This window comes from Coturnix japonica, chromosome 4 (assembly GCF_001577835.2).
Source record: "Coturnix japonica isolate 7356 chromosome 4, Coturnix japonica 2.1, whole genome shotgun sequence".
In the NCBI taxonomy this organism is placed as follows: domain Eukaryota; kingdom Metazoa; phylum Chordata; class Aves; order Galliformes; family Phasianidae; genus Coturnix; species Coturnix japonica.
The window spans coordinates 9132875-9157635 of record NC_029519.1 but is presented as its reverse complement, the minus strand read 5'-3'; the positions used below and the strand labels follow the sequence as shown (position 1 = coordinate 9157635).

The 24761-nt window shown below is 41.8% G+C and overlaps 1 protein-coding gene across 1 annotated transcript; it reads left to right on the top strand.

Annotated features, from left to right (window-relative positions):
- Positions 1-3452: 3452 nt before the first annotated feature.
- LOC107312798 (terminal nucleotidyltransferase 5C-like) lies at positions 3453-15367 on the top strand. Its single transcript, XM_015860508.2, has 3 exons — positions 3453-3563; positions 9895-10017; positions 14098-15367. Exon 3 carries the CDS (start codon positions 14117-14119, stop codon positions 15290-15292), a length of 1176 nt encoding a protein of 391 aa, XP_015715994.1. The 5' UTR covers positions 3453-3563; positions 9895-10017; positions 14098-14116; the 3' UTR covers positions 15293-15367.
- Positions 15368-24761: the final 9394 nt, after the last annotated feature.

The window sequence follows — 24761 nt, the reverse complement described above, 5'->3', positions numbered from 1 at the left end:
AGAAGCTATTTCATTTTGAAGTAGCTGCTGTAGAAAATGACATCAGTATTTAAACAGATTTCCTGAGGAAATCTTTAATGGCTATTTTTATAGCTTATTTTGAGCTTTTCAACTTTTTCCTCATTGGCCAAAGGTCAAAAAGTTATTTCATACAAGACCAGAGTTTGAGCATTAGAACAGGAAAGGAGCTAGTTCTGACTAATCCTATGATACTGATTGTTTTGAGTTGCTTTCAATTTAAGCACCAGTGGCAGACGAAAAAGAGAATCACATTCTGTATAGAAGAGAACTGTTTTGGATGAATGAAAACATTCTCCACTTCTAGGCTCCTGCAATAAATAAACTTAGCAAGACTCTTCACATTTGTGAGTAAAACTCCATAAAAGATAGCAGGAGCCATAAAAGCTCAGACCCCAGTGGACCTTTCCCTTTCCAGTTTCCTGAGCAGAAATCTGCACATCAAGTAGCTCTCAAGAACCCTCTTCCACTCTGTAAGGTCTGATTAGCACAATGTGGTGGCTACTGAATGGAAAAAGCAGACACGAGAGAATAAATTCCTTCCTGAAGTCTGGCCGAGCACTCCATGCAATGCACCCTGTGACAAGAGGGAGAGCTTGCTGTGCTCTGACAGATGTGTACAAGCTGTTGGATTCTCTCTGGCAGTCTGGAAAGTAACATTTCTTACAGTAGCATTTCTCCTTTTTGTGTGCAAAAGCAAAGCGAGTGAAGCTGGAAAGTGCACCTTCTCCTCCCATTTTGTCTCAGAAGCATAAGCTTAAAATCAAGGCCATGAGGACTTTTTTTTTCCTCCAATGATTCTCTTTGAGGCAGACTATGCATCATACGTGACATGAAATTCTGCGGTTTGGGAGTGAAAATATAGCACCGTGATGGAATTTTCCAAAGGTAAAAACTATGTTCTTCCTCTCTACTGAACCGCAGAGCAGAGCTAAATGCACTGGGTATCTCAGATCTAAATACATGTGAGAATTGGGGAAAGCATAGATCAGGATCTGACCTTTACAATTCCAAGCCTGGTAATCTTCATTTTTAAACTGCCTTTATTACTACCACAGTTTGAACTTACTCTGCATATCAAAATCGCTATGGAATTTGATAAAACTTGCTGGTAGAGCTGGACCCTACGGCTGCAGTTTGGTGCTGTTATTCTAGCAAAACCTGACCTTGCATTAGGCTTTCCATGCTACGTACTTGGAGCAGTGCATAAAAACAGATAAAGGGCACAGTTCCAAGCCTCTGTGAAAAATTGGCTGTGCTTCTAAAATTTTATTCAGCAAGAAATCAGTGCTGTGCGTCACTGGTCAAAAGATGACTAAGCTCTTGTTATAAACGATATAAATGATAAGGATTTACAGCTAGATTACTCCACTCTTACTCCTATTGAGAAATATCTTACTTCTTAACCAATGGATTAGAGATAAGCAAATCCTCAAAGTAGGTATTTGCTCAAAAACTTTGAGAACGGTGTTTATGTATGTGTTAAGTGCTTTCTTGAATAAGGGCCAAAACAAGAGGAGGCAGCAAGAGTCCAGGCTTCAGAGAGCATTTTTCCACATGGCAGAGGAGACCTGCCCTCTGAAGTTACCTTTAAAATCCTCATTTCCAAAACAAACAAAATGTGCTGGGTGAAATCCCAGTTTCAATGAGCTTGGTAGAGAAAGTCCCATCAACCTCAGTGGACCCAGTGGAATTCATCACACCGATGTCCTTCTCTTTCATTCAGCACCTTCTGCCACGTTTCCTCTTGCTCAAAATATAGTGCGGCAAACCCTGTGATCATTCCTTTGGCCTGACTGCATATGGCCATTCATACTAGCACGGTGACATCACGATGGCACAGATTTACACCCACCTCCTCGAAAATGCGCAAGAAGGTAAAGGCACAGTTCCAAGAAAATCCAGCTCTCCCTGCCTCGCATTAAATTAGGTTTATCAGCCATTGAACATAAGCTTTTCTCTGTACACTGAGCTATTTTCTTACCCAGCCATGGGGCTGGACATTACCTGGTTGCTGTTTTCATAATGCATTAACTAATTGGTTTACCCAGTCAATCACCCAACACAGACATACAAGTGTTGGGCAGAGATGTGGGCTTCATTCTGCACTGGTTGAGTGCAGGTGAGTAACTTCTGGGCTGTGAGTGAAGTTATAAGAGTGGAGCATTGGTTTGTATTGAGTTTATGAGGGCTTGCGAGTTATGAAAATCTCATCACCAGTATGTGTCTATTTTGACAGCTAGGAATACAAACTAGTGCTGAGCATTTGACATTTAAGACATACAATGAAGTTGGTTCATGAGCAGGTTTTTTGATTACTCAGTGCTGTGTAGTTCCTGCAGTAGCGCTCTATTGATGCTTCCGTAAAGTGGTTCTCAAGAGGAAAGAGACACTGAAGATGCTTGTAAGGGCCCTAAAGGATAACAGCCAGTTTGGGGATTTTTGTGTTTAACAAGGGTCAGATTGCTCCAATTTTTACTTTATTTTTCTTGAGAGGACAGGTTAAGATCTTGATGTTGTGTAATACGCAAGAGCCAGCCTAGAAGTATCTGGGTGCCGTAAATTAAAGTACAGATGTAGCTCTTTAAGGTTATTATACAGATTTGCCTGTCGTAAACGTTAGCTTAAAATACTGACATCGCCAGTTCTTGTCAAGGTATGCTCAGCGTCATGAGTCATCATAGCATCGAATCTGCACTTTTTCAACAATAAATCACAACTTTACCCATTTGGCACCGTTTCTCAGAACACTGAAGTAAATTATCTTTCATTTTAGTTATGCGCAGTGGGCAGAGAAGACACTGTACGACGACTATCAAGTATTTAGTACTGCAACGAAGGAGATCACAAATGCCATAACCTAATTCCACGTAGGGATTTGTTCCATCCAGCAAGTTAAGAAATTGATCAAAGAGATTTAATTTTAGAACCCCGCAGCTCAAAAAACTGCTTTTCTAAGCTCATCACTTGAAACTAGAACTGAATTAGTGACACGCTGCATATTGAGGAGCATATGGAGCCTGTATGGAGGGGCTGCCTCCCAGCAGAGCTTCTGCAGAGCCAGCTGTGTGGAAAATGAGCGCGAGGGGAAGCGCTGTGTTGTGTCTAGGTCATAATGATGGATTTTAAGTGACTGAAGAGCAGGTCCTCGCACTTAATGCCAGCTGAAACACCGCGAGCCCTCTACTTTGCGGCCCTGAAGCTTCAGATGTGTTGGCTGGAGTACTTCGGCAGCTGCATGCCCACATCGGACGACCACCAGGCGAGGTACCCGGTGAAGCCGTTAAACGCCCGTATTCCCTCCCCGTGCTGCGGAGGGATGGAGCCCCGCCTCGGGATGCGTGACGCGGGTTGCCATGGCCACCCATTTACGCTACAAGGCCCGGCGGGGGCGGGCTGGAGGGAGGGGCCGCTTCAGCACCAGGGCGGCCGCGGACAGCAGCGGCCCCGGCTCGGCGGCGGCGGCTCTACGGTGCGCGCTGAGCGGTCGCCGCGGAACCAACGCCGGGCCCTGCGAGTCCCCCTGCGGAGGAGGAGGCAGCGAGGTAAGTTCCCCGTCGGCCGAAAGCTGCGGGACCTCCGGAGGGTGAGACGAGCCCCCGAGCGCCGCGTTTGGGCGGCCGGGAAGGGGAACGGGGCCGGGCGGGAGGAGCTGCGTGGTGGTGAAGGACGGTGGATGGGCTGCGGAGGGCAAACTTTGCGAGATGTGGAGGGGTGGCCTCGCGTTTGGCCTCCGAATGGTGTGTTCCGTTGAACAACTTTATCAACTTATAAAAAGAGGGATCTGGTCAATTTGCTGTGGTTCTTTGGCTTCGGGGTTTGCTCCTCGCACACAAGCGCTGCTCTGATGTTGGCGTGCTTTGCGTGAATCCTGAAAACTTCTTGAATTTCGGCTGAGACCACCACATTAGTGATAGAAGTAGCAGAGGAGCGCTGTGCCATTCACCACTCACTGTCGGGTTCGATGCTGGAAGCTCTGTCACCTCGGCTGGACAGCATGGAGCAGCCCGCCCTGCTGCAGCACACGTGTTGTGTGTTAGGCCTTCTCCTATCACCTACATGTAGACCTTGGGGCAATCTGTTCTCCACACAGAGGTGACAGCCGGACCTCTGGGGGTCTCTAAGCCAGAGTGCTTAGAAGTGCTGCTCCTGTAGGTATCACTGTCCGTGCAAAGCCAAGCTGGTTCTCAGCAGCTCTGGATCACGAGATCTGCATGCAGTCCCATCTCCTCAATGTGAAAATGCATCTTCAGCACTCACTGCCTTCTCCAATCTGCAGGCACATCTCTCTGGTACATCTGTTAAGCTACTGCAAATCTTACAACGAATTTATTATTCCATCAGAAAGAGCATGGTTGACTGTACAGGCACTCACATTGCCTTCCACATACTATGTTGATAGCAATTGTTTTCTCGTGCCTCCTATAAAAAGCACAGGGTAGGTATGAATAAGGATGGAGATCACTGTTAAAGGCCACAAAATGAATAATAACTGAAAGCGAACTGGGAGCAGGGTCTCTCTCCCACACTTTATGCTCATGCTTTCCTTAACCAATAGAGTGAGATGTGGCTTGTGTGTGTCCCACTCAGAAATGGGAACGTCATCCTTTGCCCAGCTGTTCCCCTGTTTGCAGCACCTGGGAGCAGGGAATGAGGGACCGATGTGCAGAGGGGAGAACAGCAGGGCCGGGATTCTATTTTCTCTTTTATACCTCAGCATTCTTGCACTCCTACAGCTTAGTTTAAAGAGAACAGCAACAATCCTAATTTGTTGTTGCTTCAGACCTGTGACCTCGTCACAGTGTTGCTTGCACACTATCCCTGCTCAGCTTTGCATTAAAGGCATAACTTTACAGTCAATTCAGTTGTTTTGCCTCATTAGGCATCAGACATACAACACTGTAGGAAGGACTGGGTGACCTGTAATGATTCAGCTGCCAGAAAGAGAGATGTCTAATGCTGACCCCTGTGAGCAAAGCCCTGAACTTAACTTCCTGCCCTGCAGAGCATGCGAGCAGCTCCTGCCCAAGTTCAGAAGTAACTGCTGACACAGTAGGCTCCTGTAATTTATGAATCCACTCTAAGGCAGATAAGTGGGTGAAACTCCTTGAAAGATCACATTGAAATCACATTCAGTGGAGTTATTTTGTAGAGTAAATTACTCTGCATTTAGGCTGGCAGTGGAAATTAATTCATTAATTAGCACTGCTGAAAAGAATGAAATTCTACCTGATTTGTAAGTATTCCTAATCCAGGTCAGTTTCACAGCATGCCTGCCTCTCAGCTTCTGTGATCAGCTCCGTGTGCCATGGCTGTGCGTCTCCTGCATGGGAACTGGAATGGGCTTGATTTGTGCCACCAGCACAGGGCACAGCAGCAGGTGGAAACGTCAACAGCTGATGTTCTGCTTTACCTCCTTCATTCATGATCCATGGTGGGTCACACTGAGATTACCAACAGTGCTGAATTCCCAGAAGCTTGATTGGCATCTCCATACGGGGAGAGTATTTGTCTTATGGATGTAAGACATTTTGTATGTAAGATATATAAGCGTACATCCTACATGTATGACTCCAATTAACTGTTTTCAGTGGTACAGGATAAAGCCCAGGAACAGTTTAAAGAGTTGTAGGCAAACTCCAAACCAAATTTGATCATCTGAGCATAGAGTAGGGATGGTTCGATGGGACTGCATGAAGTAGAAGAGAGCTCAATTTCCTTCCTTCAGGTCATGTGCCCAACCAATGAGCCAGTTCTTTTACACCAGAGGAATTTTTGGTGTGAGAACCGAATTCATGCCAATTGAAATATTATTTATAAAGAGATATATAGATATGTAAGCCACAGTCTTCCTTTCTTCCTCTGTCACCATGATCTTTATGCAAAAATAATTATTCAGAGCATCAGTCCAGGATCTCAGATACCACAGGGAATAGCGATATACCTACTGTCCACCCCTATGCAGAATCAGAGTGCATTAACTAAAGAAAGAACATAGCTGTAAAATTTGAACATCATATTGAATGTAGGTTCTTTATGTTGTATGAGCGCTCACAAAGAATTAGCACATCCTTTTTTTTCCTAAATGATATATTTTTGTGGCTCCAAAAGCTGTTTATTTCAGTACATATTAACAAAAAGAAAAAGTTTCCCTCCATAGAGCACCACAAACTGGTACAACAGATGTTGATTTATGTCAGCATCAGCTGATTTTCTTCTCCATTACCCTTTCTTCTGGATCTTTGCTTATCTAGCAGGTCCTACCTTTCTGACATCCAATGTCAAGTTGAATGTTTTTTCACATTTAGTGATAGAAAGCTTGACTCAGCCTGTCTCAACAGTTGGTGTCGTCATCTACATGATGGTCATTATGCATTATTGATAGTGATGGAAAAGTCATGAATACACACATCTTTGCTGCAGGGCTCAAGCCTTTTTCTTTGGTTGATCATCGTTTTATTCTTTCTGCATTTTAGTAATAGTGTCAACAGAGACTTTTCATTCTACCTTCACCATGGAAGAGCAGCAGTTTCCTGGCGCTGCTGCTGCAGTCATAATCCTTTGCCTGATGTTGTATGTAGTTTCTACTTTATCACATAAATCTGGAAAACGTTTCAGTTATCAAAAAGTGATTTTCTAGGGGGATTCAAGCTCTTGCTGATGCAACATTAAGAATAATTTTTGTACAGCAAGTGCTTTAAGTTAATAAATAATTCATGTATTTCCCCCAGTGCTACAGTGTAACTCATAAAGTTGGGGAAAAGAACATTAAAAAGAAATCCCACTACTGCATTATGTAGTCAGAGAACAGGATTCTAATATAACTGTGGAAATTAATTCATAAAAATATGAATTATATTTATGCGTTGACATTGTAAGCACAAAGAGCAATAAAAACAAACAGTTGGAGATACAGTGATCCTTGACTAAAACCCATATCCTACCTTATGAGTTAGGTGTTAGATTCATGTTCTCTAGAGGGTGCCAGCCAAACCAGGTTCAGGACACAGGAGTTTCTTCCAATTCAGTTTAAGCTCAGGATTTTACTGCAGCAGTCATTGATGGCCTGTATTCCAAGGGGCCCTGAGGTGCTCAGCAAATCAACACGGAGACAGCACAGAGTTCATGTTTTCTGCCATAAAATGAAAATAGTTCTGGAGTGAAGCAGGCTGATTGCTTAATAGCAAATACTTTTATAAATATGCAGAGTAGAGCAGAGGTGATGCTGACAGGTCCTTGTGGAACACAAGTACATTTGTCTTTGGCTTTCTGGCTCACCCCACAGAAACCTCTCCAAGTGCCTTGTGCTACAGTACACACTATCAAAAACCAGCCTTGATGCATCAATGGCTCAGTACTGATTCAGAAAACAAAAATGCATTTCATTGATTGAATCAACTAAGTACAGCTTCTAGCAAGGTACAGCATTTTCTGGTACATTCAATGAAAGAAAGAATTCAGTCCAATGTACTGCTCACATTATGTAGGAATCCCCTCAAAATAGACCTGACCTCAAAGCCTGGTGTCATTCTCCTATGCTCTCATAACCAGGGCCATCCACCAGACAGGCTCGTGGGACCACTCTATGACTTGCTTAGTCTCTCTTGATGTACAAGAGGGGAGGAAACCCCTTTGATATAGTTTCTGAGGAGAGCCTGGACTTTATGATGCCTTTAATCTTCAAAAAGCAGCCTAAATCTGCTGTGGGGACTGCAGTGGCTCTCTGCTTAGCTCATCCCTCCCTCTCTGGCATTTGAAGAGGAGAGACAATTACAAAGATGGTTAATAGATGGACTGCTTCACTCCTTACCTTGCCTGCTTTTGCTGCAGTTTAGTCATCACGATATAGTTTTTTTGGTAAGTGAGCTTCAGATTGAGTCACTGGTATCTAGAGCGAATAAATAGATTTTGGTATTAGTCTGAAGGGCTTTGCAGAGCAATCAGATGCTGCATGGGGAACTGGCAGGCAGGAAGGGCAGGCAAGCATCCCTTGGCCCCTGGCTCTCAGTCCTGCAGAACTGGGCACTGCTGAGTGCTGGGAGCCCATGACGCAGAGCCATACACTGTCATTATACACTTCAGCTCATTATGCACAGAGACACTAGAGGAGGAAGAGACTTGGAAATGAATTTGTTAGTACATATCATCACCATTCACATTTGGAATTCAAGGACACAAAAATATGATATTTGAGATAAAATTGTTGATAAAAGTCTTTTTTTTTCTTCAGTTAGAAAAAAAAAAAAAAAGGAAACCTTGAGCAGGGAATAATGAAATTGTACACTTTTTCCTGTAATGACTGAGCCAGTAGAAGGCAGCCATTGAGAATAAGGTCCCAACAGCCAAAGCATTTCATCCATCTCAGCTGCGTTTTTTATGAATGCATTATATAAAAATGGGTCTTTCCTTCCCCTATATATCACCAGGGAAGCCATCAATTCTACTTCAGTGTTAATCTATCTATCGCAATGATATGTTCATTAATGGATATTATATATCCATTAAATCTTTCTCCCTCACTCAGAAAGAAATAACAATAGCTCATTGTTAAAAAGACCAAAGTATGTATTTTTTGAAGTGAATGGCTATACATTTGTCTGACTTTCCCTCCAGAAGGCCAGACTCCACATGCTGAGACTCTTCTACCTCTTTTCCTTGCCAAGGAAAGATTGCCTTCTTTGCTCTCAGCCTAAACAGACATCAGCACTTGCTAGACAAGCCCCTGTACTCCCAGCTACAAACATTAGCTAACACTGCATGGATCTGGATAGCAACACAGGGAACTCACAATCATTCAGTCAGTAGCCCATCATGAGTTGGAAAGCATATGAGAGCTGCAGATAGGTCCTGGCACAGCAAGGACAACATGAGGAAACAGAGTCCTAGGCTGTTGGCAGCCTATACAGCATGTTCAGTGATGAAGATACGATTGCTGTAGCATGGCAGAAAAGAACCACCATAATGTTCTTAATAAAGTGAATGCTACAGTCCACACCTTCCTGACTACAATTTCAGCTTTTCTTGCATATATTTACACTCAAATCATACTTTCTAAGTTTTATTTACTCAGAAGCATATATACTTCCAGCCTAAAAGACGAGATTGTAAAGCATAACTCAGCAATAGGGAGTAAGTTCACACCCATATGAAGTCATATGCTGGACGGGGTGCTCCTTGGGATAAAGAACCTTTCCTAGTTGCTCTGAACTTTGTGGGATGGGACACTGAGATGAGGGTCTTTGAATGAAGGTTTAAAAAAAAATTGCCTTGCTGTCAACATATCTTTGAAAGGAGAAACCAATACAAAGAAGTGCCTCTATGATCACATGCAATTATTAACAAAAATAGCTACAATTCCTACTTAGCCAGTCAAAGGCCATTCGGTGCATGGAAATTCCAGCAATAGGCTGAATACTGGGCTTACTGTAAATGAACCAACAGCCCAGTCTGCCGAGAAATAAGACCTTCCCATCATCTGTACACATTTTTAGGAAGCATTTGAAGCAATTTCACAATTTCTTATATTTAATTTTGCTGAGTTGTTATTAGCACTAATTTTTTTCTATGATTCCGCTGTCTCTTCTCATTTGCATGTCTGTCAATAACGTTAAGTACTTTTTCTTAATCCCTTAGGGAAAATAGCAGGTTGTTAACATCCTTGCAGAGGACTAAGTACGACCTGAAACCCAGAGACTTTTTGAGCACTTCTGTGCCTTGCCATTGCTTTTACCTTATTGTTTCTGACTTAAAATGCTATTGTTATGACTTAGGGACTGCCAAGTCATAATGCATGATTTATTATGTGAGGCAGGTGACTGATAGTTAACATTTATCTTAAAAAGGATGTTATTGTTTGTTTGTTTTTTTCCCCTGTAGCTTTCCCTGGGAGGTGCATGTTTTTAGCAGTGACAAGATGACAATCCATATTTTTACCAAAGGATCCAGTGAGTCATCCTATTAACTCTGCTGAAATACATGCTTGCCAATCGTCCTGCTACGGTAAGCCTGAGATTCTCTGTGGAAACATTATTCAGAAATTAGCCCATAGGATGCATTCAGGAGTACAAATGATCTTTATGTAAAGTAGTAACTTCTCAATGATGGCCACAGCCCAAAATAGACCAAATATTGCATACCACCACTATTTTGAGTTACAGAAGTAGTTAAGAAGAAATGAGAAGACTCAATATACCTCATACCATGCTATTTACGAGGACATGCTTTGTTTGAACCTGGAGGCCATGTAAGGAGGAACCTCATGTGCTGTGGGAGCTGATAAAAATGCACAGTGAAAAGGCTACCCCATTATACCCACATGCAGCTGAGAGCAAACATACTGTGAGTCACGATGAAAAAATTCAGCCTCCAAAACACCCTAATCTGCAGGATGACATCGTATAGATTATGTATCAGTATCAGTTGCCCAAAGTAAACTCCCTATTTATTTGTCCCTTCTAAGAACACCCAAACCAGTGAGCCAATATCCTGCAACGTTTCAGCAGAGGGTATAGGTTGCTCAGTTCTTTTTCCCAGCTTTGTGCTGAGGAAGAGTTTGGCTGCCCTTGTGCCAAACTGTCTGTAAATCAGTTTAGTTTGTGAGGAGGGGTGATCCTGGCTGGTACGTGGCTGTGTTGGGTATCTTTATCAGGTTGAGTCAAAGAAAAGGTAGTCCACACTGTTGTTGATAATGCCTTTGCTTCCCTTTTCCTTGCTTGTTCTGCCCTTAAAGGTGATATTTTGTGGCACAGTCAAAGCAAACTGCTTTCTACTTAAGCCTATTTTGCACACCACGCAGCTTTATCTCACCAGAGAAGAGCATATGGCCTTGAGTTATTATTTGTTATTTCAGGGTAACTTGATGGTAACTGTACTGAAAACTTATGGCAAATCATGCGTTATCTCACAATAACAGGAAAAATAAACAGTATCTTCACTGTACGCATTAACAGTAATGGAAGGAAAAACTCATGGAAAACATTGTCCATCTAGTTTAAATATGCTCACATTTAAGATGCCCCAGGTGCTTTATTGCTTCTGAATCACTCATGCACATTCAAATTACGCTCAGGCCTCCTTCCACATCCAACATTCTTGCCTTCAGAGCTAAAGCCAGCTGCAGTCCTTAAGTCACTACATATGAAAAACACTTGAAAATGTCCAGCTTATTAGAGAACTGTGCCACTGAATTAAAATAAAGCCTTAGCAAGATATCATAGAAATCATTAATGATGCATGTAATGTGTACTGGAGCAAAAGCAAACCGAGCCCTTAGGGGAGAATTGCAGCAGCCACTTTCAGTATCTCTGGGGTAAATCCCAAAATGGTAGAATGCAAAGCTACTACAGCAGCTGACAAGGCATCTTACTTGATTTCTAAAAGGTCCCTTAGCAACTGGCTTCAGGTGCAGACAAAGGTAAAGACAACTGGAGCATTTAAGTATTCCACATAATTGCTGTAAAACAGACTAATTGGGCAGTAGACAAAATCAAAGAGAAGAGACTAGAGCTAACAGCTGCACAAAAACTATTTCAGATGTATTCTGCTTGACAATGCCAGCATATTGCAAACCCTTTGAAAATATACTGCAGCAGTGTTGTAGAGCACATAAAAAGAGATTCTTAAACAGTTTACTGGTAAAATATGAGCTAAATTTGATGAGACTGTCCTCTAGATTGCATCTGTTTCCATGAAAATTGTGTGTAGCATTAAAGTTATCATTACCCTGGCAGACTTTCCTGATTGAGCTGTAAAGCCAGATATAGTCCTATTTTTATTTTTATTTTCTTATGAAGCTGATATATGGCAGAATGCTAAGAGTTGGTTAACTAAATCTTTTATCACTGTGAAACCAAACTGAGAGTTGTTTGGTCCAAAGATCTTAAACTGGTGAGAATTCAGGGTCCAATGCAGTATATAGTAAAAGTATAAACCCCAGAAACAAAACAAAACAAAACAAAGCAAAAACACCTAAAAAAGTCCCTAGAAGAGAATTTCAGTAAGTTCCAAATGATCATGAGGTGAGGAAAAGTAACACTTTTCAATACACAATTGGAAGGCTATTTGTTCTTTTCACTGTCACAGTGATAGTGTTTACGCAGCTTTCCATTTGCCTATGGCTGGACTTCAAGATAGAACTCTGAATATAAAGCATACAAAATACTTCCAGCAGTTCCCATGGAAGGAGTCACAGGAAGGTTGTTCTTTGGCAGGGATCAACAGCCAGACCTGAGGAAGGCAGGTCCTGCAAGGTGACAGCTCTCTGTCTCACATAGAGTCACCCAAATGGTGCAGCTGCTGGCAATAGGGCACAAGATACATCTTTCTTCCAAGATCACCCTCCCTTGCAGACATCACCAGTTCTCTGTTTCCATGCAATTACAGCTGAAAACAAAGCTAACACTCAGCCTCCATTCCCATGAACCCAGCGCTCCTTCTCACTCACCTCATTGCACAGGGGCACCCGCAGCGAGCTGCCTTCTCATTTCTCACCATCTCACTCACTTTACACAGCACTTTGACTAATTATGGTCTTAAGATTTCTGCTGATTTATTGCCTCTGAGTTTTACCTGTATTAATAATAACTCCCGCCATTAGGTTGAACACCTCAGTAAATAAATTTGCCTCTACTTCAGAAATAAGGTTCCTAATGACTATAAAATTGCCTGGAAATTGTTCTTGTTCCCTAACAAGATTAAGGGAAAGAACGAGAGAAAATCCTTCTAAGGAGGTGCAGAGTTATGTACTGTTACATACTGTGCAAAAATTATACAATTAAAAGAAAACCCAAACCTGTCTACTCAGTGACATTACCTTTTACTGTCATTTTTAAATCTCAGTGTATATCAATGAGATCTAAAATGACTAATAAAATGTAAAAATAAAGGACGGATTTCCAATATTAGGGCTTCCATTTTCCAGTTTTCCAAATGAGTTTCAAGTGGGTTCCTCTTCTCAATAAAGGGGTTCAAACATTCCCTTCTCAAAGCCCCTTGTTGTTTTTTAATCACAGCATTAACCTCAGAAAGCTCTTTCAAAGTTAAGTAGTAACAGGTAAGTCACATAACATACAAGTTCTCCTTATGTAGCAGTTCTAAAACTAGCAGTGGTTAGTTTGCTACTGCTTCATTACAGCTGGTCTACCCAAACCATAACCATAAGACAGATTTACAACAAAGTTTATGCAAAACCCTCTCCTTCCAACCTCGCTCACTCACAGTTGAACTACTTGTAGAATTCACAGCATCTTTCTGTTGTGGCTATTTTTGATAATAAAAACAGGATGTAAATAAATAACCCGTGCTAAGGTCTATCTGCTTACGTAATGTGTTGATATGAAGATAAGCAAAATATAAGCTGGGGAATTCTAGATCCAGAGCTTTATCCTTTGTCTTCTAGACTGACTTCTTTGCTGGCTGTCTTGAGAAGTTTTAGGGTATCAAGTGCAGACTGGAGGGGTTTTCTTTTCAGTTCTGCAGACGCCAACTTGCAGCACTGATTTCTGATTGCTGTTGGACAGTTACTGGAACAGAAGGAAAATATTTTGCGTCAGAAGTGGTATTAAAGTGTGCATGCATATAGATAAAGCCATAGAGACCAAAGTACATTCAAGGCATTTGACTGAGTAAACAACAAGTATGTTGCATCATTTATTCATTGTGCAAGTGAATGAAGATATAAGGAACATTCTAGACAGGACAGAAGTAACTCAATTTGCTCATTTTAGCTCAAGGAAATCTGGAGTTTCATTACAACCAGCAAGTATTACATGTTATTAACCTCCAAGTATTTTTAAATGAAATCTGTATGGTTTACTGCATTGGCTTTGACTTATTATACAATAACACAACAGTTTCACAGCAGGATTAAAACCTGACCTGCATTAAAATTCAATTAAAAGCCTGTGAGAAGTGCAGTAGTTCACTCAGAAAGTTAATTCGGATTGTGTCTCTGTGTAAATGGAACTGCTTTGTCACTGAACAGAGGACCAGAGATGTTTTTGCCATTGCAGAGTGAAATGCAGGCTCTCTTGTATTTGAGTAAATTCTAACATTTTTCTCTTTGTTTCTGTTTCTCCATAGTTAGCCAACCTACATCACAATGACTGAGGACTTAGACCACAGGTTCAGTAGTCTCACTTGGGATCAGATTAAAATCCTGGATCAAGTTTTAGCAGAGGTAATACCCATTCATGGAAGAGGGAATTTTCCTACACTGGAAGTAAAACCGAAGGATATAATTCGTGTTGTTAAGGAGCAGCTCATTGAAAACAAGATCAACATCCGAGATATCCGCCTGAATGGTTCAACAGCTAGCCACATCCTAGTGAAGCAGAATGGAACAAGCTATAAGGACCTAGACATCATTTTTGGGGTGGAACTTCCAAGCGAGCTTGAGTTTCAGGTTGTTAAGGAGGCAGTTCTTAATTGCCTATTGGACTTTTTGCCAAAATGTGTTAATAAGGAAAAAATCACTGCCCAGACTATGAAAGATGCCTACGTGCAGAAGATGGTCAAGGTCTCCAATGATCACGACCGCTGGAGCCTCATCTCCCTGTCCAACAACAGCGGGAAGAACGTGGAGCTCAAGTTTGTTAATTCGCTCAGGCGACAGTTTGAGTTCAGCGTGGACTCCTTCCAAATTGTGCTGGACTCCATCTTAAATGTTTACAGAGAAACAGACTGCAAACTGACAGAAGACTCTCACCCCACTATTATTGCAGAGAGTATGTATGGAGACTTCAATGAAGCAATGGACCATTTAAGATACAAACTGATTTCCACGAGGAACCCTGAGGAAATCAGAGGAGGTGGCCTTCTGAAGTACAGCAATCTCCTGGTTCGTGACTTTAAGCCAGCAGATGAGGCTGAAATTAAATCTCTGGAACGTTACATGTGCTCCAGATTCTTCATTGATTTTCCAGATGTTGCTGAACAGCAAAGGAAAATTGAGTCATATCTGCGCAACCACTTCATCGGGGAAGAAAAAAGCAAGTATGACTACTTGATGACTCTGCGTGGAGTTGTAAACGAGAGCACAGTCTGTCTCATGGGACATGAGCGAAGACAAACTCTGAATATGATTACAATTTTGGCTTTAAAAGTCCTCGGAGAACAAAATATTATCCCAAATGCAGCTAATGTAACATGTTATTATCAGCCTGCTCCGTATATCAGTGACAGAAACTTCAGCAATTATTACATTGCTCATGGACAGCCACCTATCATCTACCAGCCATACCCATTTCACATACCAATGCAAAGCGGCATGGTTTAGGAACACAGTAACCTTCTCAGCACTCGCACCCCTCTCTTTCCAGTTCTCTGCGTAATAAAGGCCTCATTCAACCAAGTTTTACTATCACTGTTGATTTAAGGACATATTTTTGTGCAAGTTGCCAAAGTTATTTGGTCAGTGTCTCAAACACCTTCAAGCAGATCATAAGAAAAATGTCTGTCGTTATTCATGATGATGTACTTATGTCCCCCACTTGTGTTTGGGATATACGTTTGGATGAAAAGAGGATATAAATTACTCTAATTTTATAAGATGAAATGCACTGAGTTCTGGGTTCTAATAAATTCTTAAACAAAATTTGGAAAGTGTAAAATTAAGCTAATCAAATCCCTCTAAGTATAATTCCAGAATTGCTGGGTACTTTACACTAGAGCATCCAACAGTTATACACATGCAGGTTCCATCACCATTCATTTGCAGCATCTTTTGAAAATGCACAACAAAGGACTGTTTGTGGGTGTCTGTCTGGTCATTCCCACCAGAGACACAAGGCCCCTTCCCCAGTGGAGTACTCCTCAGTAGGGCTTGAGATGAAGTATCCCTTACTACGAGCAGAATCAGACTATTTGGGTATCCAAAATTTCTGCCGATGTGAGTGAGAGATTTGGCTGCTTAAGTGCTGAATCCCAAGTTCTGACTCACAGGTAATAAAAGAGATACTACTATTCTGATTAGATTAGCCCTGAACAACAAGGTAATAGAATGAGAAAGAAAGTGAAAATTGAGCACGCAGAGCTTGCTTTCTATTGCTAATTTGTTATTGATCAGAGATGCTTCAATGCGTAATAAACAAAGTCAAGGGAAAAGAAAGAACAGTCCCTGACTGTTTTAGGTGAATTAGAACAAACCATTGCCAGTAGCGCCCCCCAAATGATGTTTTATAATGGCAATGTTATATGTCAGCTTCTTTACCTGCACTCATACACCAGTAGCAAATGAAAATTTCTCTTATGTTCAGGAAGCGTTGCAAATTCCCATGTGTGTTTACCAAAGATAAGTTTTAAACATGTCACATAAGTGCCTCCCTGTGCCAGTTGCTCCTTGAGAGTTAGAATGCTGCCTGCAGTTGTGCCAGAGAGCTCCTGAGTGACAAGAAGGGAAAGAGAAGTATACACCCTTTGCACCACTGGCCTCAGTACAAGCAGGTTTGGAACAGAGGGTGCTGAGGTTGTTCTCTCCAAAACACCTCCAGCGTAGCTGCTGAATGGGGTACAGTGAGGAAAAGTGATGGAAAGGGGAATGAAGGGATGTGGTTCTAAAATCAAAACAGTCAACTGGAAATGCAAGCAACAGAGTTTTGTACATCTGATGCTTAACGTGTCACTGTGTCACATTGGTGTTCATTACTGGTTCATGTTGTGTCCTCCTCCTCATTTTTAAAAGCATCGAGTACATTTTATCTATTTACAAGAAGTGTCAGGTCTTAGAAATTTCTGCTACTTGGAAAAGAGCATCCGATCTATTTTGCACAGAAATATGCTACACACCAATATTTTAAAGCATTGACAAGCTATGTAAGGTCTATGATGTTCGACTTACCAGTGAAATGTAGCTTTCATTTCTTCCCCCATCATATGGCTGCACAGTAGAACAAGGAGCCGTTCAAAGACAACTTTGTTGACCATCATCACTAAAGTTCATCCTTTTCTGTAAAATACAGTGCAAAAAACATTGTGCAGAATAATGAATTAGAAGTACAACATGAAGAGAGTACATCGATCTACTTGAAAGTTGATTCAATTGTTGATGTTTTCCTTGAAGGATTTTACCACTGGTTTCCCTGATTACTCAAGTCCAATTCCATGTCTAAAGGCACAGTTTATTTCACTGCCACTAGTATCTCGTCCATTGGTTAAACTATATTTCATAGAATAGGCAGTTCTAATTGCTACATTATCAAATGCCGCAACGCTATGAAGAGATTCCCTGCCAGAAGCAAAATGGAGTCAAACACGGTGCTTTTTTATTTGTATTAATTGAGTTCTGTATTTCATAGAGTGCACCTTTAGATTTAGTTTCGTGTTTTCCAGAATAAACAGCACTGTGAATTTTTGAAAGAGCCTTACTTTAGTTGCACCCCTGCTTGTGCTTGCTCAGCACATGCTCTCTGCAGGGCCATGAGCTGCAAGCAGGGCTGTGCACAGCTGGGATGCCCAGACAAACCTGCAGGAGTCAGGCAGCCCAGTGCCTGCATTGGCTCTCGCACTCCTTGAGTTTGCTTGACTTAGCCCAGCTCCATTGACCTGTGATCATAACGTTACGTTGCTACAGCAACTTATTACTCCTCCACTCCTTGTTCTCTCACTTTGTGGGAGGAGAAATGGGTCGAATGCCTCAAGAAACAGAAAGCAGATCAACTAAGGAGGGGTGATCTCAATATATTGGGTATATCCCATGACCCACTACCTTCAGAAGTGTTTTTTTGTTTTGTTTTAAACCAAGTAGAAATGCACCCATGTTCCCCCTGCAGAAAGGACCGCAATTCTGTTTTGAATCACTCATGCAAATAATGAACTCCAGATTTGTATGAACCAGCCTGTCCACTTGTACAGCAGCTACTCATTCAAATATATTTATATTTCACTGTCCTACATCTTTGTTTATAGATCCAGGTTAGATAAGTTAGGACTCAGCCAAAGTCCACTGAGCTAGTGGGGAGGATCCACCCATCTCCAATGGACTTTGGGTGAGACCCCAAAAAGTGCAAAGGATTTCTGTGAGTACCTAAAGGTACAAAGACACCAATATGCAAAAATGACTCAGGTATAACTAAACCCTTTAACTTTATTGAAAAGGTCTTGTATTTCTTACCTACAGGTAGTTCCATTTTGAAGCTTCAGTAAGGTCTACACGTACACAGGTCATTAACAATATCTCACGTTGTCTTTTAAATACTTCCTTCCAAATGTTGAAGGAGATCTGGCAGCAGAGTTTGAACTGGGGATGGTTTTTAAGGTAGTATTGATGCCATAACATTATTTTAGAATGGAGATGATGTTATATAGACCACTGCTTGCAAAGCACTGATAACAATATGTAAAACGTAATACTTCAACCTCTACTTCAGCTGTTACCTATTTCACTACGTGCAAATCTACAAAGAATTGAGAGGATCCTCTCAGCACCAGTATCCTAAGCTTCACATTTACAGTATATCATGTTGTTATGATCTGTTCAATAATTACAATACCTGGAATTGTAAGGCTGATTTTATTTAATCACAAAACTTCACAAGGTTTACGGTAATCTAATGTTGTCAGGATGTATTTGTTAAAGTTTTAAGTGCTTTCCTAAGAAAAGTCTTTTGAATTTTGTGTTATGTTGTAAAAGGTCCATTTGAAGCATATACTTTCCAGTAGTTCCTTTAAAACGTAACTTGTGTGCTTTATACTCCACATATTACAGAGGTTTTTGTGATGGATAAAAGAAATGTAAAACTATCCTTGGTCAAGCTGTTATACTGTCTGTTGTGTCACACTGATCCTGTAAAATAACGGATCCGATTTACCACTGTGCCACTTTGATTTTTTAGCTATGTAATTTGACTTACGTTAGAGGAGTTACATCAACATAAACTTGGATATGGAGTTACACAGGCAAATATCCAACATGATGTTTAGAAATACCTGGAGAAAGAACAGCACTGAGTTCAGACAAGTCAGAATAACCAGGATTCTTACTGGTCAGTTTTAGTTCAATATATTTTCCGTTTATCTAAAGAAATGGGAAGGTATGCAGAAACAAAGCTGTTACATTGGAGAGAAGAGGTATTTCATACAATGTGCCATCTGAAGCTGTTGAAAAAAAAAAAACAAAATACATTGTAATGCTAAAAATGTGTATTGATCACACAGATCTGTAGGTCATTAGTCCACAGTGTTGACTAGTGCCTTTGGGTATTTGGGAAGCAATCATTAAAATAACTTTCTTGTTAAATGAATGGTTTCCTTGTAATATACTCACTATTCTGTCTGGATGTCAGCCCAAATATGCTGACTTCTTGCTGGGGATGTCGGGCAACCAGACTGGAGTGTCTTGACTGCAATTGGGAAAGGTTTGGTTATGGTTTGTTGGGTCAGTAAGCCACAGACTCCGAGCTAGCACCAATCCCGCAGTCAGACAGTTAAGGCTATAGTCAGATGCTCACAAATATCTGTGATATGTTTCAATGCCTCCACACTGGTTTGTCAGACAGGCTTGTGTCAAATGCTCACGTTTTAAGTGCCTAGTTATATATTTATGTAATGAAGACGACTGTCTGCTGGGTAAATAAAATAAATACTTAACTCGACAAATTATTTGGCTCTACACGTGCATAAGAATACATTTAACTTACTCTGAATGCATATTCACATAAATCTGAAGACATTTATCCAGGCACTGTATAAATGAGCACTGACTTGCACCGGTGGTGTTGGGAAGTGGTCAAAGAAAGTCCTACAAATTCTGGGTTTTCAGAGGGCTGACAGCTTGGGCTGGGTTCTGATCTATTGGTTATTGATTTCTAACGTTTTTGTTGAAAGGACCAAATCAATACTGTTTTTTTCTGCCTTGGGTTGGACCCTACAGGCTCTCCTGGTGCCCAAAGAGAACAAGTATGCCAGAGGTTTTGGCCTGGTGTTAGAGGTCAGAGATCCCAGATTTGAGTATTAATTGCATGCTGTCCCCTCACATTGCCAACCACGCAGTACCAAGAGATGCTGCTTGGGTTCACATACAATAATGATGAGCCCATTTGGTGGAAGCAGGGAGCAGTGGCTTTTATTCCTTTCTCCCCAGGTTGTTGAAAACACACTGTCCCCTATCACAGGGGAACAGAGAAACTTTGTCAAAAGTCTCCACCTCCCCATTTTCCAACCAGAAATAGCCATTTAATCATAACTTCATTTCCTAACCGCTCCTTTTCTTTCACACAGCTGGCTTTTTAATGGTCTGTCTCTCTTAATAAAAAGGTAAGTGGGAAATGGGAAGGCAGCCTACACAGGGGATGTTCTTTTCCTCAGATATTCACCACACACTTTCCTAAGGAGTTCAAAATCTAAAGCAGAGCACAAAGGTAACGGAGGGCTGCTTTGTCTACTGATCTCTGTCTCTCTGTTCTTCCTACTCTATCAGCCTCCATCATTAAATCCTATTTCATAAACAAGTGACTTTCTTACCAGCTGCTTCCATATTCAACTCCATTTCATCTTGTGCCATTGCAGAACCTGTGTTTCGGAAACCACAATAAGTTACCATGGAAAGCAATTCAATAGCATAATAAATATGCTCAGAGGCCGCTCACTCAGCTACGTATTACAAAATAAAAGTATATGTCCTCTGGAGAACTGGATTGAGATCATATGCATATCTGTTTCTGGGCAAGTATGCATTCATTGGTGTACATTTAAATGCAATTCTGTGCTGTTTTCTTTCTATGCTGGTTGCATGTGAATATGAACAGAAGAGGAAACCAAGAAGAGATGCAGCCATGGTTCCTTGCAAACCTTGCCTTCCACTGTGTCCTTTCCCCCTTCTTATGCCTCATTCCCCTGAAGATATTCTCGCATTGAGCCTCCAGGCTCTGCTGGGAGCTGCCTCCGTGCCCATCAGTTTTTCCCAAGTGTTTTACCACTTCCTGATGTTTTCCAGGCAATAGGCTGCAGCTGCAGCTCACAGTGTAGCCTGAAGGATAAAAATTGATGCAGGAGCATCTCTCTTCTCATTGTATCACCTGCTTATCCCTGGCAGTTCCCGGGTTAATGAGATTTTCCAATGAAGGGTCTGGATTCATTACCTTGCTCAAAAAGTTCACGTACTCCCCTCAGACTGGAACAAAGAGCATTGAACACCAACAACTCCTTCACTTCTTCAGAGTCAATTAAGCTGAAAGATACAGCCTAAACATTCAGATGTGTTTTCAACTAAAAGAGGCATATAAAGATACCAATAAGAAACTGTGTTGTTTGGGGATTCAATAGTGTGCAACAAACAGAGCTGATCTGGTGCCAACCTCTAAATTACCCATTGATTATCCCTTTCATTAAATGAAATATTCAGTCAATGAATTGCTCAACCCTTTTTCTAGGAAACAAGCTCACCAGGTGCATTTCCAGCCAGTACATGCCTGTAGGCAGAGACATCAGGGTACAGCAAATGCGACCTTCAGACCCCATGTGGGAACTGCTCCTCATCCTTCTCTAGTCCTCACAAGAAAAGGGATCTCAAAACAAAAGCCACAAGATTTGGGGGACAAGCAAGTTTTGCTGTCAAAAGTTTGGCTCCCCACGCAGTTAATATGGTATTAAGTCAGACTATCTTGAATAAAGCCTGCTTTTACATCTTTAGATTGAAAATTGTCTTCTCCTGTATTTCGGTTGCTAGCTCTGGAGACGAGAACTGAGATCTGGATTCTTACCCATAGAGAAAAAAGGCTGCTGACCAAGCCCCTGACACGTTTACATCACATGTCTGTGGGAAGCAAAGGAGGAAGGACCCCAGCCTGGCCCCAAATTCACTTTTCTCCATAGCTAGATGGGCCTTGTCCAGACCTGTGCTCTGAGTGCCAACCTCACCCATCCAACCAGCACAAACAGCTCTGAGCCCCACTCACACCATGTTCCGATCACATTTCCTTAAACACAGAGCTACTAACACATCCCGCTGATCAGGGTGAGATTCAGCAGTCTCACTGTTGCCAGTGCAAGATGGAAACTTTTGACATTTACACCTTCTGCCCACTGACCATGAACGAACCCCTGTGCCCCATGCCTCCAGCTCTATGGCAACACTGCTGGACATCATTACTTATGGCTCTCGGTCATGCAGGAAACAAAGTAGATGCTACCAGACATGACTTTTAACACAGATAATTACACCATTAGCGCCAATGCCACTTAACAACTGGCAAATATATGCCTTCCTGTGTCCAACACTGGCACCATTTCCATGGGGATGACCCATGAGTTCTCACAACTCAAAGTTTACTGACAAAAAAGTAGCGATTGAATGGTGAGGAAAGAAAATGAGAATGAAGTGGGGGCTATGGAGAGGCCTTGTCCTCCCAGCCAGTACCAACAAGGCATAGCAAGCCTCACAGGCACAAAGTAGAGACAAAACATCTCCTGTGTACTCCATTCCACTCCATGCCCTTTGCTCACACGGGCAGGAATCAGGGCTCTGAAACCACAGCAACAGTTCTATCTTTATTCTCCCAGGCTCATCACTCCTCTTATTTCTTCTCTGAGAACAAACAACTACTGGTGGGGTTTCAACAAGTTTTATGCATCATAGCCAAGAAAGATGGCTTTGGCTTCCTCAGTAAGATGGAATCAGCTCTGTATGGAGCCAGTAAGTGATCCTTGGAAGGAACAAAAGCTAAATCTCTCTCCAGAAGTTGAATGCATCATCTCTGCAGACACATCCACCACCACCACTTGCATCACAACCCCTGCAGTGCTTGGGGTTCTCTAGAAGCTCTGTGCAACAGCTGTTTCTTGGTCTAAAGAAAGGCAACACATACTCAAAACTAGTTGACTGTATACTTTTACTTGTAGGAAAAAAAAGTCAAAACTACTCGAACAACCCCACCCCAGGTGTCAATTAACTTGATACTGAATCCAGCTGAAAAGCACCTGCTCATAGATATGCACAAATCCACCCACATCCTGCTCGCATCATCACCCGTGTACTTTGGTGGGAAAGAACACAGATAAACAACTGACTCACAAGGTCTTATTTCTCAGATCTCATGCAGTTTGGGAGTTTTCCTTGTAATTTTACATTAAAGTGCTCATTCCTTTTATAACCTTCATTACACATTAGGAAGAATGCACGCGGACCCAAATAGCCCTTGAACTTATAAATATGTAGCAATTGATGTATTCTATTTTACAATTACTGCGGTAAACAAATGAGATATTTTAGTAATGCTCGAGTGTGCTCTGTAAGTAATGCCTCTCATTGTCCTTTAATTGCATGTATTTGCTAAATGAGCTTTAAAACAGAATTAGCATTCACTGGGCACAGACTACCACATATTTTATTAAGTCTACAGGAAGCACGACTGTTTGCTCATGACATAGAGGAGGGGCAGCCTTCTATTACAGGTATGAATTACTGTTTCTTTGCAGAGAAAGCCTGGTCGGGAAGGTTAACTAGTTATTTGTAGTTAATAGATTATAGACAACCTGTAGGGCTATTACAGCAAAGTAGTGCACAGAACACACAGAATTTGGCTTCACACCCAAGAAGTACTCAGTGGAATTACAGCACATTAAGAGAGAGAGTTTATAACTGGGAGATTAGGAGTAGCGACAAGACAGCAGTTACTTTGTGCTTGTTAAAAGGCATGTAAAGTTACAGATAAATAATGTAAGCTGGTATATCCATACTCACCATGCAGCTTATTGGGACGAGGGGGAAGCAAAGTGAGCTCCACAGGAAGGAACAGGGCTGCTTGTGTCCTGCAGACAGTTGGCTTTTCTTCCAACTAACCTCACATTTGTGTTTCTCAATAGGGAAGTAAGCACACAAACACTTGGTGCAATGCTTGTATAATCACTATACAGCCAGTTTATGTTCACACTGCTGTTGTTAGAAACCAGACAAGAACATCCCACATTGTGTTCTGGGAGCAACATCCAGACCTGCTCCTATTTCTCAGAACCCCCATTTGTGCCATTCTCAGACCATTCAACCATCACTCTTCATTAAGGCATAAAAATTAAGAGAACACCTTCCTATGCATTAGTGAATCACTGCTCACAAGCTGGAACAGTCAGCCCCAGATTCCTTCCTTACTCTGTAGGTCAAGGCACTGCTCAGACTCTGCTTTTATTCAGCCCAGGACACCTGGCAGCAGTTTCTGCCAGAACACAATCAGCTTTTAACAAGCAGCCAGGTCATTTGCCACCTGTTTTCATTGAGAAACAGTGGTGCTTTGCATATCCCCCTGGCCTGGCCCTGTGTTTGCAGGCCCTTTGCTCTGTTTCTCTGCTGAACTGAGTGCACAGGTGTAAAGAGGGTTGGGGTAGGAAGGGAGGAAGGATGATATTTTAAATGAAGCCATTTGGTAATAGGGGCTGGAAAGTCACTGAGGAGAGGGGAGTTGTATGTGAGTGACAGTGTTTTCCAGGTGCTGCCTGGAAAATACACAGGTGTTATAACAGGGTGTGGAGAGAGCATGCAAAATGAGGAACAAGACACTGTGCTTAGAGGAATGACATGGAGAGCTTCCTTAGTGGATAGCTCTGGCCTACAAAACACATCCTGACAGGTATTGATTCAGCAGAAAGCCTATAATATATAATAACACCACTTTGTCATTTTATATTCAATTATTTCTGCTTGGCATCCTTGGGATTTCCCATCTGAGCATCATGACCTCTCCCTTCTCCTTGAGGAGAGAGAACCCAAGGCTTGACTTTTGGAAATCCCAATCTACTCTTGCTACCTCCCCCTGTCCAGA

Coding starts and splice junctions, on each gene's coding strand:
- LOC107312798 (XM_015860508.2), top strand. CDS start 14,117: ATGACTGAGGACTTAGACCACAGGTTCAGTAGTCTCACTTGGGATCAG.